This window comes from Ochotona princeps, chromosome 5 (assembly GCF_030435755.1).
Source record: "Ochotona princeps isolate mOchPri1 chromosome 5, mOchPri1.hap1, whole genome shotgun sequence".
NCBI lineage: Eukaryota > Metazoa > Chordata > Mammalia > Lagomorpha > Ochotonidae > Ochotona > Ochotona princeps.
The window spans coordinates 20,327,395-20,344,758 of record NC_080836.1 but is presented as its reverse complement, the minus strand read 5'-3'; the positions used below and the strand labels follow the sequence as shown (position 1 = coordinate 20,344,758).

The window sequence follows — 17,364 nt, the reverse complement described above, 5'->3', positions numbered from 1 at the left end:
CACATAATACTGACTATCCCAAAATTCAACATTTATAGTAATTTCGGGAAATTTATTTCACAATTATTGTTGTTCTAAAAACTTAGCTTTCATGAGAAATATACTGCTATCTCATTTAGTTTAACTGCTAAAAACAATTCATTATATAAATAAACCAATATAGGGGCCACCATGGTGGCATAACACACTAACCCTCCATATGCAAGTGCTAGCATTCCATATAGGCAGCAATTTGTGTCCTGGCTGCTCCACTTCTTACAAACCTTCCTACTTATGGCCTGGGAAAGCAGTGAAAGATGACTCAAGTCCTTCAGTCCCTGGAAGAAGCTCTTGGCTCCCAGATTTGGATTGGTTCAGCTCCAGCCATTATGGCCACTTGGGAAGTGAACCAGTGGTTGGAAGACCTCTCACTTTCTCTTGCCCACTCTGCAAAAACATGCGTTTCAAATAGAAATAAATCTATAAAAAGAAAACCCTAGTTTATTAATCTTTAATGCATAATTGCACCCATTTCAAATTTTCTCCTCATATTTATAAAGTGAATTAAAATAACAAAAAACCCAGCATGATTTATTTTTCCTTCTGGTGCTGTTTGTATCACTAGTGATCTATTCTTAGGTTAGCCTGAGCTACCTATTTTGGGTTGAAGAATAATTAGTCCTGTAATATAAAAGTATGTGACAAATTAACCCTTAAGAGATTCATGAGCTCTCTCAGGTTCTGTTCTTCTGTTTGGGTTATTTCCAAGAACAGCAGAGAGCTGTGGAAATCTCAAAGAATGATCATCACATCTAAAAGATCAGCCACATATAAAATTCCTAGCATAGTTGTAAGTTAAGAATCTCTCAAGTTTATCAGAGTTTACTCTCTTTGAAACACTGGAACAGACATAATACATATGAGGAATCCTGATTTTTTTCTGAAGGTATTAGCAAGCAACAGGTAAATCTTTTTGTTTTAAAAATATTTACTTAACTGAAAGGCAGAGCAACAGAGAGGGAGAGGCAGAGATCTTCCATCTGCTTATTTACCCTCCAAATGGCTTCAAAAGCCATACCCAGGCGAGGCTGAAGTAACAAACCAGGAACTCCATGCAGTTCCCATAAGGCTGGCCAGGCCCATGTACTTCAGCCATCACCTGATGCCTTCCCAGGTGCATTAATAGAAGGTAAACAGGAAGTGAAAACAAATACTTCAGATGGGATATCAACAACTTAACCCACTGTGCCACAAAACCTGGCCCAGAAACACCTATGTAAATCCTGAATTCAGATCCCTTCAGTATTAAATGTAGAAACAAACAATGATTTAATTTTATTCTTAATTAAAACAAAACACAATTTTTAAAAGGTAAAATTGTTAACATTCAATTTTTGGTTTTATGATGCATTTGTACTTGAAAAAATCATGGGTAACTGCAGTAAAGAATAAGTTTATGATGTAGACATTTGGCTGAGTAATTAGAATGCCCACAATCCATATAGGAGTACCAAGATCTGTCATTTAAGCTCCAGCTTCTGATTTCAGCTTCCTGGTAACACAGATGCTGGGAGGCTACAATGATGGCTCAAGCAACTGGGTTCCTGCCCAGTTGGAACCCATGTGGGAAATCTGTACAAAGTTTTCAGTTCTTGCTTTAAGTACCACCAGCTCAGCCCAGAATAGCCTTAGCTATTGAGAGCAGTTAGAATGCGAACCAACAAATGGAAACATGCTTGTTTCTCAAATAAGCAGGTTAACAACAAAAAGGAAAAAGCTAGTTTAGGTGCAAAATATTTTTTCAGATCCATGCATAATGGGACTCTTCAAGATGTTCATGGAAAACATGTATCATGACAGAACTAAGAATGGATTTCAGAATACATATATTTTTAAATAAATGTATCTTTTTCAAGTATTCTTGTATACATATGCAATATATACACACAGCAACAATAAAACAAAAGAATAGAGAAATGGTAAGTGGACTTACAGTTACAAGTCTGCTATCCTTTTATTCACCTTTAATATTAAATTTGATTAAATATGGTAAACTAAAATTACAGACTATAATTATTAGAAAAACGCACATCCACAAGATTCAAAAGGATGCACATAAAAATACAACAGAAGAAATAAAAGGCAGTAATAACACAAAGTTTCAATAATAAAAAAGGCAGAGAAGGCAACATATGTGGAATAAATGCAGACTGGCCAAGCAGAAAACAAGTAACAATGTGGCAGACTTATACATATTACATGTCAATGAAAAAATACAGAGGGTCTACTCACTGCAATTTGGCTAAAAAGGCAAAATTCACTTATACACTGTGCATAAAAGACCCAAAATACAAAGGTTCCAAGGAAGAAGACAGGAGGTAACATTTAAATGTTACTCAAAGTAATGTTTAAGCCACTCAGACAAAATATGTTTCTAGAGATGAAACAGTACTGGAACAGAGAAAAATATCCCATGCTAGTACGAGTAAAAATACTGAAGAACTACGATAAACTCCTCAACGTAGATTCAAATAACATAGAAATGGATAGAATTTAAGGGAACAGAAAAATTCAAACATAACAGTATATGAAAGACATATATTATATATACATATATTATATAATATCCTATATTCATTAAGATTTAAAGATTCCAGCCCCAGACCTGACCACTACAGCTACTTGGGGAGTGAATTAGCTGACAGACCCCTTTTGTCTATAACTGTGCCTTTCAGATAAATAAATCTGAACAACAACAACAAACAGAGGATAGGTGTTTGTAGTAGTAAAAATGTTAAGACAACTGCATTCTGGGGCTTACATCAGGGTGTAGCACGGACAAAGCCATTGCCTGGGACACGCACATCCCATAGGGTGCTGCTTCAGGTCGCTGCTGCTCTGTATCTGATCTAGATCTCTGCCAAGGGTCTGAGTCAAACAGCAGAAAAGGGCCCAATTATTTCAAGTTCCTTGCTCCTGTCTGGCCTGGTCCAGCCTTGACGGCTGAAACCATCAGGAGGAGTGACTAGTAGATAGAAGGTCTTTCTCTGTAAGTCTAACTTTCAAATGAATGAATGAATGAATGAATGAATCTTAACAGCAAACCAAAACAGACAGCTGTTTTCTATAATAAATGCCAGGGCTCTTGCTATTGTATACCCTGGCAGGCAGCGGTGATGGCTCAAGTGACTGAATTCTTGCCAAACGTGGGAGACATGAATTCAATTCCCAGCTTGCAGCATCAACTACAGCTGGGAGTTGCTGTGAGTATTTGGGGGTTAGGGATGAATTAATGGATGGGAGCTCTTTCTGTCTCTCTGCTTCTGAAAGAAATGAAATTTAAAAGGCAGTAACAAAATCAGAAGATTTAATACTATAAGACTGCAATATTACTGAAGGAGATCCACATATTCAGTGCTGCCACTTCTCAAAATTTCAAGAGCCCCATTGTCTTAGAGCAGTGTAAAAGTCTATTCTCAAATTTATTTGGAACTGCAAGGGTTCTGATTAGCACAATAAATATTGAAATAGAAGAACAAAGTTGAAGGACTCAGAATCTCTATTCTTACTATAAAGTTAACAATGATTAAAATATGGCTGTTTGTTCTGTGAAAAAAAATACAGAATCATAGAATACAACTAGGACTAGGGGAAAATTAATTCCTTACATTTATTATCTACAACTGATATTCATCACAGGGTTCAGAAGAAAAGAAGTATGTCTTCAAATGATAATGCAGTAACCAGACACATTCTTGCAAAAACAAACAAGTGGACCTTTATGTCAAGCCATGTATAAAAATGATTGCAAAACCAATAAATGACCTAAACATAGGTGCTAAAGTCAAGAATACATATGGAATAAATCTTCCTTTTATTTGCTTGGCAACAATTTCTCATTTATTACACCAAAAACATAAGCAACAAAAGAGAAACATGGACAAATTGTTCTTCATGAAAATTAGGAGTTTTTGGGTACTTTAAATAATGTTATCCAGAACAAACATCATGAAGAACTGATAAAAAATATCTAAAAATTCCATATGTGAAATCTAGTACTCAGAAGTTTTACAACACAACAAAAAGCAAACTATTATTAAAAAAAAAAGCAAAGTGATGGGGGTTCAGACATAGTGTTTTTGCTTGGGATACCTGAATCCACTATTCCACTTTCTACACACATTAGGAGTCAGTAGTTGGTGGCTCAAGCATTAGAGACCTGCTAGATATCTGGGACACCAGGATAGAGTTTTAGATCCTGATTTGGCCTAACCCAGTCATACGGGGAAAGATCCAATGAATGAAAGATCTCTTCCTGTCACACACACAGTCTTTTAAGGGGATGAATATCAACAAATATTAACAACAAAAGGTCAAGGATTTCAGTGGTCCTTCTTCCAAAGAAAGATGGTGAACAGATGTTTAACATTAATTATTACTAAAGAGATATATGAATCGCTGGGCGCCCCGAGCCAGGCTAGACTCCAGCACCATCTGGTGATTTGGAGGACTAGGGTAATTGTAGAATAGACTAGGCTAGGTCTCTGCACCTACTGAGCTATGTATAAGCTGTGTCTGGGTATGGATGAGCCTTGGCTGGGTTGAAACATGCAACAGTAGGCAACGAAATGGGGAAAAGGCAGGTCAGGAAACGTCACTCACTGTTCCTGCCAGGACAGGAGGTGGACTATGTAGGGCTGGCCCATGGAGACACCGGTATGTGCACTGGGAGAGGTTCTGATGGAGAAACCTGGGAAACTCCTCTGTCGGGACACATTCCCTGCAGGTAAGCGCAAGCACCATGACAGGGAGTAGCCCAAACCAGGCCAGAGAAAGGCATCCATCAGCATGCATTTGGTGCAGGTTTGGAGTGGACCAGGCTGAACCAGGTCACATTACCCGCTGGTGAATGCGAGTACCAGAACAGAGTCTGGGTTGTGCCAGGTTTGAACACAATACATATCAGTACACATTATGGCTAGGATGGGGTGCTGGCTGGGATAGGCTGGGCTGTAACCCACACCAGTGGGAACTGGAATTGGGGGTGCCGAGCCAAGCTACAGCACCCACTGGCAAATGCTGTGGCAAGCGGGGCCGTGTCAGACTGGGTCGCCAGCACTCAACCAGCACGTGTGAGAACCAGTAGGGGAAGGAGAAAAGCTGGTAGGGCAAATGGGGAGGGCTCCCCTGCTGGGCAGTCACTCCCACTGGAGAGCGTGAGTTGGGATGGGAGCAGACCAGATCGGGCAGGGCTACAACACCTGTAGGCCTCATGTGAGCTAGATCAGGGGAAAGTCAGGCTGGGCAAGCATAAATTCAGAGTGGGTGAGGGTTGGTTGGGCATTGCTGCAGCATCAGCTGGCAGATGCTGGCACTGGGTCTAATTCTGTCAAGTTAAACTGCAGAACCACCTGCAGAGAGCATGATCTGGGAGTGGGAATGGCCCAGTAGTGAAATAGTGGGCATCTCCCTCTTGGGCAACCACCCCCACTGGAGAGCATAAAAACCAGGACAGGGGCAGTCAAGGCAAGACAGAACAACACCCGCCAGCACATGTGTGGGCTGGAAAGTATAGGGCTGGTTGGGTTGAACTTGGCTTCAGTGCCCACTGACATGTAGAAGAGCTGAATCAGATGTGGGACAGACTGGACAAGTTGGCTGTACATATTGGCATGCACGGGAACCAGGACAGGGGGCGGGCCTGGTAGGGGTTATTGGGAGTCATCCCAACTAGGCTGCAGCTCTCACTGGTTTGTGTGAGGGCCAAGTGTGTGTTGGGCAGAATCAGGCTTGAACTGCAACACACATTGGTTCATGTGGAAGACAGGGCTGGAAACAGAAATGACCCAGCAATTGCAACGTCCAGCATATGATTGGGGTGAAGGACTGTGCCAGAGCCTGTACTGGCATGCACACAAGAATCAGGTCTGGGATCACCTTAGATGAAGATTCTTTGGGGCTCCCTCCAACTGAACTGCTGATCTCAGAACCCCAATCATGAAGAGAATTGCAGGTTTCATAGTATGACTAACAACAGTACACATGAATTTACTGTTGAATTCTAGCAAACAGTTAAGGGCAAATAACTCCTATTCCACACTGTACTGGAGCTCCTAGCTAGTACAACAGAAAGGAAAGGCATATAGATTGCAAAGAATTTGGGTATAGAAATGGTTCTAAATGTGGAAATTCAGACCTACAGTAGACAATTACTAGAATAACTGAATTAAAAGGTTCACAGAATACATGATCAATATGCAACAATTAATTGTATTCCTTATAAACTAGCAATTAGCAGAAATAGAAATTTAAACACAACCCAATTTTAGAGTATTTAGAAACATCAGTAGCTAGTGATATAGTTACTGAAGTATATGTAACATCCGTGTAACAAAAACTAGAGAAAACTGCTTTTAAAAATTAAGAAATATTTCAGTAACTAAAGGGCTAATGTGTTCCTGCAATATTGTTAAACTGTTTACTTTCTCCAAAATGATCAATTTATTCCTGAAATGCTACCATAAATCTCAAGTATGCTTAGATTCTTGTGTTTCCCTGTGCCAACTAAAAATAACACAACTCTCAGAGTCACAAGAAAGCCCAAGGGTCACGAGTCTGTCTGAATGAAACCTCTAGCTGTCATATTGAGGTTAGCATGCACCTCAAAATCTTCACATGAAGGAATAGAACTCTATGTGGTATTAACACACTCTCACTAATTCCACCAGAATTTTAAAACAAGATCCTTGAAGTTAAGACTTATTGTAAGTGAGAGACTTTCATGAAGAAAGATAGAAAAGCAAACATACCTGTGGTGAGGGCTGCTGAATATACCCCTGCTGCTGGAGTACAGTCTGGCTGACTGGATGTCCGGCAGAAGAATAGCCAGCAGTAGGGACTGGCTGCCCAGGCGGTAGTGGGGGTGGAGGAGGAGGAGGTGGTGGTGGGGGCGGAGGGGCTGCTGTCATGATATAACCAGATTGCTGTGGGGACTGAAGAACAACAGTGGACTGGAACATGGTGGCATGAGGGTCTGCACCATCAGTAGATGGCTGGCGGGCAAGACTCATGTGGCTGAACTGAGACCCAAGGTTATCCTATTGGGGAAAAAAAAAAAGAGAATCAGAAATCAGCAAGCTGATTATTCATCACTGAAACTTATCAAAGAAAAACATCTCCTAGTCTTTAAACGAGTTCCAGTAGTATATAATATGGAAATCACATTTATCTACAAACCGAAAGGATGTATCAGAACTTCAATAAAATGGAGAATTCTGAGGCTGGAGGGCAGAAATATTGCAATGATGTCACTACAAATTGTATTTAAGATGCATCTTATGGAAATGTACCGCATGCAGAAGAGTGGGGTGTAACAACCTTTCACTTAAACAAATAAAAATTAGGATGTGAAATGGAAATTGGACCTCTTTATAATGAACATTTTCTTTAAGGACTTCAAAACATAGATAATAAACAAGGCACTAATATTCTTCAAAAATATCTCACCTCTTCTTAACAAAGCAACATTCTGCTTCTATGTACTGGTGTATCTACTAATCAAAATTACTTGCAGAAATTCAATATTTAAAATTGAACCACTTAATACTTTCTGTAATCTCTCAGAAATAATTTGGATATAAACTCTATTCTTTAAGCAGTGTTTTTCAGTCTATTACCAAAGTCAGACGTTAGACAAATATAATCCAAACAAGTTTCCTCTTGTTTTTGCTACCAGGTGAGCAATCAATCAATGGTTTCTAAACAAGGTAGGATCATGATTTGTCATCTGTTTCTTACTGGTCTAGAAACTATCACTAATGTGGGCTCAACTGAGTTTGCTCTCAGCCTGCCACAGATCAGGAACAGTATATGCCACAGTAAGTTAGGAAGTCGATGAAAAAAGTTAATATATAAAATTATGCCAACTGGAGTTGTATGATCAAAATGGACATGTCTGTAGTATCTAGAGTCTTGGTTTTGCTAAGTAAATCAAAGCTATGGCACAAATAAAGGACTGAAAGGGGTAGCTGACTAATTAAAATATGGTTTTATTCTTCCAAACAATCATTCTGATACACTCTAGTATTACTACCCTAATCCAACAAATGGTCTCAAAAGGAAAAAAACAAGGCAGAAAACTTTAAATACCAAATAATATGAGCAAATATTTCTGAAAGACAGATTCTAGAACTAAATACCACTGTCATGGTCACCTGGGGAAAAAGCTATTTATTTCTTCTAGTGAAAGCAACATTTTCCAAAACCCTTTTCACAATTTTTTTTGGCTATTCCTTTCTGGATATTTTCAATCTCTTAGTGCTGGCAAAATCTCACTTTTCAGAATGGAAGTGACTTTTGAAAATCATGGACAGTCTGCACGTGTAAATAAGGGCACCTTAGCTAAAAAAAAAAAATCCCAATAAACCATTATGTTTTTAAAAGTACTGTGAATTATTTCTGCATATAGCTTGCAAAGCGACTTGGAAAACAAATCCAAAAATACAATGGCCATACAATCTTAAATAACTGACAGTGGGAAAACCATATATAGTTAGGGAAATTCATTTAGAGGGAGGAAATGAACATTTACTCAATTCCTATTTCATGCTGACATATTATGCAGAAGGCATTTTGCCTTATTAGCTTAATAACTAGAAAATCACACAGCAAACTTATGGAACTAAAACTCTGGGTGTAACTTGTGGCACACCTTGGGTTAAAGGAGGTTCCATTGTTGTATATTTACAGTCACTGGCTAAGTACTGACAGATCTTCTTTGAAAATACCCACTAGAGCAAGTCCTTTGTAGCTGTACAATTTAGCCTAATACCTGGTACTGAAGCTAATGAGCCTGAAGCACTGAGGAGAGCACATAAAATGCAAACTTAAATCAAAGTGACATCCCAGCAATGCAAAGATCTTGCACTTGTTCAAAAAGAAAATTGTCTATAATTTCTTAGCAGCAGGATGAACAAACTGAAGATTATTTCACAATGAAAAATCAGGAAATGATTAAGATTTAAAGACAAAGTAACCTAAGTAAACTATATTTATAGAAGAATAATGTATTCCTAATATGGATTAGAGCAGTATTTTTGCTACAGATGAATCTGCCTTTAAAAAAAAAACCAAAATTTATATTGTATTGATCACACTCTTGAGCATTTTTCAAACAACTAGCCACAGAAACAATGCAGGAGGTGAATAGAGATATAGTACCACGGAGTATTGCTGAGTGGGTGAAACTGGCAGAAGCGGGGATGGGTAAGGGGCTGTAGAGCACTGAACAGGCTGTGAAGAAGACTGCAGAGGACGGGCAGGCTAAAGAATAACAGGTTGGCAAATAATGTTAATGTCAGAATAAAATGTTAGAATTACACAAGACATAAATTTTTACCTGGTAACAGCTTAAACTACACTTACAAAGTCATTCACAATATAATATAGGCAACAAGTAATACTAAATGAAGCAACTGGAAATAATAAGATTTAACAAACCTAACCATAAACTTACCATATAATTAAATAGCTTGTGCTAAAAACGTTACTACAAATGAATTGAAGTAGACAATTTAGGTATTCAGACCCTTATTACCTAACCAAGAAGCCTAGACAGAATCAGTAAAGCAAAAGTGTTTTTCCTTACGTCCTCATTTTATGAAAAAGCTGTCATATGAGATTTATTTATTTATTTGAAAGACTGAGCTGCAGAAAGAGAGGGAGGGTTAAAACCACTGGCTTCTCACTGGTCAGAAGCCAGAGCTACTTCTGGGTGTCCCACGGGGGTACAGGGGCCCAAGGATTTGAGCCATCGTCAGCTGATTTCTGAAGCACAACATTAGGGAGCTGGATTGGAAGCCGAAGTCAGGACTCAAATCAGTAACTATAAAGGAGCAGTGTATGACACAGGCAGCAAGCTTTTATCCTTTACACAACAGCACCAGGCCCCTAGAGATGCCTTACATAGGTATGTAACACTAAATTATGAAAAAAGACTCCACACAGTTATTGTCACACAGTAATAACTGATACAATCTGCTGATTTCCATATTTCATAACCAAGATTAAATGCTAAATTAAAAGCAGTTAGTAAAATTTGGTAATTTTATGAAAAAAAAACTGCCTAAGGAACAGAACATGTAATGTACTCATACAAATGTGGCAACAGAAATTAATTTCTTTCATATATGGAAGAGAACACTTTCCTGTAACTAAATACATTTTTACTAACACTGTAAGTTAGAAGCTGAAGAAACAGGTTAGTTGAGCTTTTTGGTCACTAAAACAATACACTTGTTCTTTAGGACCAAAAACGAAGGAAAAGTTTTATGTTTACTCAAAGTAAACAAGAAGTGTTGTTAAGAATGAGAAAATTTTAGGTGGGAGCTTTCTAGGCAGTTAAGATCCTGACTATGACAAGACACCCATATGCTGGGACTGTTATTATGGCATAGTGACTAATGCTGCCATTTATGATACCAATGGCTTCCTTTATGAGTACAGCTTCAGGTCCCAGCAGCTCCTTGATAATGTGTTTAGGAAGGCAGCAGAGGACCAGCCAATTCTAAGTATCCATGCCTCTGTGCATACTTGGGGCTTGTGGCTCTTAGCTTCTATCTGATCGAGCCCTCACCACTGAGGTCATTCGAGGAGCAAACCAGTGAATGGAAGGTCTGTCTCCTTTTCTCTAACTGTGCCTTTCAGATAAAAAAACAAAAAACAAAAACACACCCATACCCTGATATCCACATAGGGACCTGGTTTTCATTAAGAGCTCATGGGTTTGGCCCCAGTTGTTACAAGCATTTGGGGAGTGAACTAGCAGATGGGAGCTCTCTGTTACTTAAATAAATATTTTAAAATCATTTAGAGGGAACATGCAGGGCCATCTATGTGCTAATACAGCCATCTGATTTAATTTCCCAACTGTATAGTTTGTTACAATGAGGAACTACACATACTGACCTAAAGACTTCTATAGAGACTGGTGGCATGGCATGGTGGCTTGCTGCCTGGAATGACGGCCTCCTATATAAGCAACAGTTCCGAGTCCTGGTTGCTACACTTCCAATCTAGTTCCTTTCCCAATGTGCCAGGCAAATCCTCGAACCTGCACCACATGAGAGCCCCAGGTGAAGCACCTGGCTTTGGCCTTTCCCAGTCCTTGCCAGTATAGGCACTTGGGGAGCGAAACCATGAATGGACGAACTCCCTCTCTATCTTTCTTGCTCCCTTCTCCCTCTACTCCTTCTTTATAACTCTGCTTTCAAACCACTGCTGCAATCCACTTTACAGGATGCAATCAGAGAAAATTAGTCCACCTCATCTGATGAGAACTTTTGGTTAAATTATGCATTCATGAATCTCCCTTGGACAACATCTCTGAAGACAACAGTTTAAAAATGCAAGCTAGGGCCCGGCGGCGTGGCCTAGCGGCTAAAGTCCTCGCCTTGAAAGCCCCGGGATCCCATATGGTTCTAATCCCGGCAGCTCCACTTCCCATCCAGCTCCCTACTTGTGGCCTGGGAAGGCAGTTGAGGACGGCCCAATGCACTGGGACACTACACCCACGTGGGAGACCCGGAAGAGGTTCCAGGTTCCCGGCTTCGGATCGGATTGGCGCGCACTGGCCCGTTGCGGCTCACTTGGGGAGTGAATCATCGGATGGAAGTCCTTCCTCTCTGTCTCTCCTCCTCTGTGCATATCTGGCTGTAATAAAATGAATAAATCTTTAAAAAAAAATGCAAGCTAAACTAATAGAATATGAGTGCTTAGGCAATAACCTAAATAAAGAGAATTTCTTGTGACAACTGAGGTGTATGATAAGTTGATTACCAGAGTTTTATTAATGTGGTATCTACAAATATGAAATGTTAAGATAATCTTAGTATACAAAGAAAAAAGGTAAAAATACAAAAAAGGGTAAATCTGCAAAGGTCTACAGAGTAGCATCTGGATCCTCACAAACTGTTTCATTAAAAACAAGCAAATTCCCATAAGAGATAACAGTGTGTATTACATTAAATGAACTGTAGTCTCTTTAAAATGTTAAAATACAAGCTATCAAAGTGTTAAATAATTGCTGGGATGTAACTTTCCTTCAGACAACTTGACCTCTCATGTAAGTGTGAGATAAGCAAAGGCTTTAGTCTGTTAGAGTATAACAAAAGAATACTTTGATCACCAAGGGTATAAATTGATGCCTTCCAGAATTTCAGGTGGCAAATAACTGTCGATCAGAAGACTGGCTGAAGTAAAATTCTGACAGCACTAGCAGACAGGAAGTCTTAGCACTGCCTTTTCCTACTAGAATTACAACTGGCTGCAAAACAACATTTACCTAAAGTGATTAGCTTTTTTTTATACAGAATGTTCAAGAAATCTAGTCCACCTGAAGGTTTTGGCAATCCAGCATTATCTTGTTTGGCTATTTGAAACTTCATGAATAATGAGTGAGAAAGACAGCATCATTTGTCTTTTAGACACTGTTTCTGTATCTAACATACTGCCTGATAAGCGTGGGCTGGATAGTGGGCTTGGTCAGGTTGAGGTAGGCTCCAGCAGCCACTGATGTGTACAAAAGCTGAATGGGATGTAGGAGAGACTGGACTAGTCTGCTGCACATACCTGTACGTGCAGACTGAGGCCAGGGGCACGTCTTGTGGGGGTTATCACCGGTTGCTCTGCCTAGGCTGCAGTTCTTGCTGGTTTGCATGAGGGCCGAGTGTGTGGTGGACAGAACTGATTGGGCAGCTTCAACCATCACTGTGTGTGTAGGCTGATGTGGGTGATGGACTGAGCTGGAACCTGCACTGGCTGTCACATACAGGAGTTAGGTCTGGGATCACCTCTGGCAAGGTTTCTTTGGGGACCCCTCTTCCAACTGGATCACTGGACTGATGGGGAAAATCATAGGATCTGTGGTTTGACTGTGGAGTGCAAGTGTCAAAACTGGGACTTGTGGCTGCTGAAGCTTGTGTAGTGGATGGCATGCCAAGACGCACATGGGAGACTTGACAGTTCACTGAGGCCTGCAGAGGACATCTAGTATCATGGCAGAGGATGGAGGGGGAGGGCAGAACAAACTGAACAGTCCATGCCACGCACTGACAGTGTCTGGACAAGTGGAGACTCCAAGATGGACTATGTCAGCCAATAGACCCTGGAAGGATTTCCTCAACCTTTGATCAATGAAATCAACAGCATCTTGGAACTATTGGAACCACTTAAGAAGCACTCACGGAACATGCTCCACATTGGGGACCCTGGGATGACACCAAGTAGCCATCACACATCCCCAGGTACTGATGTTGTTGGGCTGCTTGGAGCAGCTCTCTCCCTTTCTCTACCTGGCCCTTCCTTGAGACACAGAAGAAAAAAAAAATTTGAAACAATTATCTCATCCACTTTCCCCTATTCCTTGAACCTTTCCCACCATAATCAGCGGTCCACATGAGCATGTACCCTTCTCCACTATATAAGCATCATCAAAATTAAAACAAAAAAGGGGAAAAAATTTAATATATGGCCTGACATTACCACCAATGTCAGAAAACTCATGCATGGAGTTTGATGCATACTGCAAGACTTCAATTATCTCATGAAGGCATCTGGTTCTAAATTAGGCTGCTTATAGCTGATTTTCAGATTGCCTCTTACAACTGAATCCGACAGTTATTCTTAAGAAGTGCATAATCACAATCAAATTAATTTAGAATTTTTGACTCTGTCAGACTAACATTATTGCGACTGAATTAAATCCAAATGACAATCATTCTTAGACGGTTTCAAGTGAAATACAAAGTCAGCCACATAACAGCACAAGAAAGAGGAAACTCTTTGGGATCAGAGAACTTGAAACCAAGACAGATAAGGCCAAGGAAGTTTTATGTTTGAATGAATATAGCTAAAAAGCCTTGGGAAGGTGATCTAGGAATCTTTAAAAACAGTTTTACATAATTTCTTCCACATACATGAATTCATTTGTAGGTCAGTCTTTTTGTTTTAATAAAATTGCCTTTGCCACTCTTAACTATCTCCACTGACAGAGGTAAAACCATTTTTACTATTTGAAAATGTAATAAAGTTGCTTCCATGTATAAACTTTCTTGAAACACAAATAAGGGCCTGGCGCGATAGCGTAGTGGTTAAGGTCCTTGCCTTGCACGCCCGGGATCCCATATGGGCACTGGTTCTAATTCCGGCAGTTCTGCTTCCCATCCAGCTCCCTGCCTGTGGCCTGGGAAAGCAGTCGAGGACTACCCAAAGCTTTGGGACCCTGCACCTGCGTGGGAGACCCGGAAGAAGCTCCTGGCTCCTGGCTTCAGATTGGCTCAGCCACAGCCGTTGCGGCCGCTTGGGGAGTGAATCATCGGACGGAAGATCTTCCTCTCTGTCTGTCCTCCTCTCTGTAAATCTGACTTGCCAATAAAAATAAATAAATCTTAAAAAAAAAAAAGAAACACAAATGAAAGGTCCAGTATATGATGAGGCAGCATGTTAAGCTGCAGTTTGCAATGTAAGCATTTTATAAGGGCATTAGTTTGAGTCTGATCTAGTTCTTCCGTAATGCGCCCGGGAAAGCAGAGTACTGTCCACCCCAGTCCTTGGGCTCCTACACCCATAGCAAGACACAGGAGAGAATTTTGGCTCCTTGCTTTGTCTTGATTTTGCCCAGCCACGGTCACGCCTACTACCTTTGGGGAGTAAACCAATGGAAGGACAATACCTTTCTCTCTCCCCTCGTGTATCTGCAACTTTACCTAAAAAGTAAATATTTATTTTAAATGGTACAAATGATATTACTTGTAAGAAACACTAGTGAAGTTTCCCAAGCCTCTTTTAAAAATAATATTATTCCTTAAGAAATGACTCACCATGTTCTCACCAATGGACTATCTATAGTTTTGCTAAGAAGAGGTATAATACTGTATCCAGTGTCTTTGACGTGCTACGCAACCTTTAAAGTTTGAATTAAAGTGAAAGAGTTTATTCTCCAAAGTTTATCTCCAAAGATGGGATAATATGTTTGGGAAGAAAGGTTGGATGTGAAAATGTATACATTTTCTTAATTCAAGATATCACTGTAAGTACTTTCGGGATTTTTTCTCAGATTTTGTCTCCATCTCTCAGAGTATATGGAATGGATGGAATGGTGAGTGACACATGTTTCTTTTAACTGTATCAGCGGCTGAATTTTAAAACAACCTCCACTGCTTAGTGGACAAGTGAACAAATTTTAGTTTTGCTTTTATTTCTCCCTAGCCTTTTTCTGCTTTTGTAAAATAAGAATAAAATACTCACCAGGCAGGATCAAAAGAGGAAAACATGCCCTTCTTTTCAATAACAAGTAATTACTAGTTGAAAAGCCCTTGGCAGTTAACTTTCTCTTCCTATGAGTAATGAGTAAGACATTACTGGAGGCAGATTATTGCAGTTCTAAGAGATACTTATTTACCTAGACAGTATCAATTATAATTAGCAAATAATTCCCAAATGTGCAAAGGCAGGTGAATTTGGTGTTACATAACTGTGGATATTTGCACCTGTGAGAAGATGTGATTAGCTGCTGGTTGTTGAGGTGTGGGTGGCAGAGGTGGCTGTGGAGGTCCAGGCACTTGTGTTCTAACTGGTTGCTGGGTCATTGGAGGATTATACACAACTGGACTCCCATCTGGGTTTATGAAAGGCTGACCTAAAAAATTTCAAGAGGAGGAAAGCAGTTAATGTACAATAAAGATTTATGTCAATTTACTACCAATTTAAAAAATACGTTCATAAATACCTAATAACACCTTCAAAGCCCCAATTTTTAACAAACGGAAAGATTTTTCTTAGGTTATGAAGCAACATGATTTAATGTGATGCTATTAAAACCCTTTGTTTTCTTACATCTCACTTAGAAATTGCTGCTACAGTGTTCATACCCGTATAAGTTATATATCCTCATATATTTACAGTATATAAAGCTATTAAAATACAGTGTATCTTCTGAACAACTCAAACACATTTTACTGAAGGGTTCAGCTATAAAATTATGGGTTACAATAATATTTCTTTAGTAAGAAATATCTAATTTGTTGGACTCTATGTTTATGTTGCACCAATAAAAGTAAAGCTGGCTGAAAATTAAAATGAGTTCAAATGTGAACTTAATGAGAAAGTGTCATTTTACTACTTCCAATTTGCTACAATTAAGTCCTTTATTGAGTTTTGTTTAAAATAAAATAACCTTTATCATTTCTTTTGAGGTTCTGTTCTTATTAATAATTATTACAAAGGAAAGATGTCTATTTCCAGAAGCAAAGTAAAAGAAATATTACTTTTTATTTTTCACATATAAAGTTTTTCTAAGAAGGAACATCTTTTCTTTTATACAAAAACAACAAAAAAAGTGGAAGGGAAAGTAAGTCCTCTATAATATTAAAACTACCCTTCTAGATACAATTTTCTTTCCATTGAAGTTAAAGAAATAAATATTACCATTTTAAAATATAATGGAGTAATATTACCATTTTAAAATATAATGGAGTATTTAAAAGAGATGACTATCCTATGAACTCACTCAGATCTGATAATATGGAGAAAAACAGAGAAATTTGACTGAAAAATAATTTCTTTTTAAGATTTATTTTATTTTTATTGGAAAGGCAGATTTACTGAGAGGAGAGACAGAGGAAAAGCCAGAGCTGATCTGAATCCAGGAGCCAGGAGCTTCTTCCAGTCTCCCACGTGGGTGCAGGGTCCCAAGGCTTTGGGTTATCCTCTACTGCTTTCCCAGGCCACAGGCAGGGAGCTGGATGGCAAGTGGAGCAGCCGGGACATTAACTGGAACCCGTACGGGATCCCAGCGCATGTAAGGTGATGACGTTAGCCACTAGGTTACCACACAAGGCCATGAAAAATAATCTCCTAAATGATCTTATAAAGCATTATATCTACCATTGTAAGCTCCTCAAATTTAATTTTTTTGGAGAAAATTCAAGACATGCAACAAAATATTATCTGTGACACAATATTACATTATTCTATTATTACCAAATAATAGTTTTACTTTCAAATAAAATTATTTTCATCAGTAAACATGTTTTGGTGGTCGTTAAGTTAATTTGGAAAATAATACCGCAGTTCTGGGTAAATTAGGCCCAACAACGAAGAATGTATGAAAAAACTGTATATACAGCAACACAGAAAAAATCCAGAGATCACTTTTGAACTATTTAAAATGAAGAGTATAATCTTTCATATTCCCAAAACCAAATAATGTTTCTGAGTAAAAATAGCAGTGAATCCAGCACGGTAGCCTAGTGGCTAAAGCCCTTGCCTTGTATGCTTCGGGTTTCCATATGGGTGCCAGTTGCTGTGTAGGCTGCTTTACTTCCCTTC

At 39.2% G+C, this 17,364-nt stretch overlaps 1 protein-coding gene across 11 annotated transcripts in view; it reads right to left on the bottom strand.

Moving 5' to 3' along the window:
• Positions 1–17,364, bottom strand: part of R3HDM1 (R3H domain containing 1) — a 161,544-nt gene that overhangs the window by 39,418 nt on the left and 104,762 nt on the right. For 8 of the 11 annotated variants that reach the window (XM_058664433.1, XM_058664428.1, XM_004589364.2 and 5 more), the window contains 3 exons: positions 15,525–15,673; positions 9,199–9,300; positions 6,789–7,076 (listed from right to left, as the gene is read on the bottom strand). In XM_058664433.1, coding sequence (XP_058520416.1) covers positions 6,789–7,076; positions 9,199–9,300; positions 15,525–15,673 — 539 coding nt within the window. The remainder of the gene's footprint in view (positions 1–6,788; positions 7,077–9,198; positions 9,301–15,524; positions 15,674–17,364) is intronic. The other 3 variants (XM_058664436.1, XM_058664431.1, XM_004589365.4) reach the window with 1 other exon arrangement.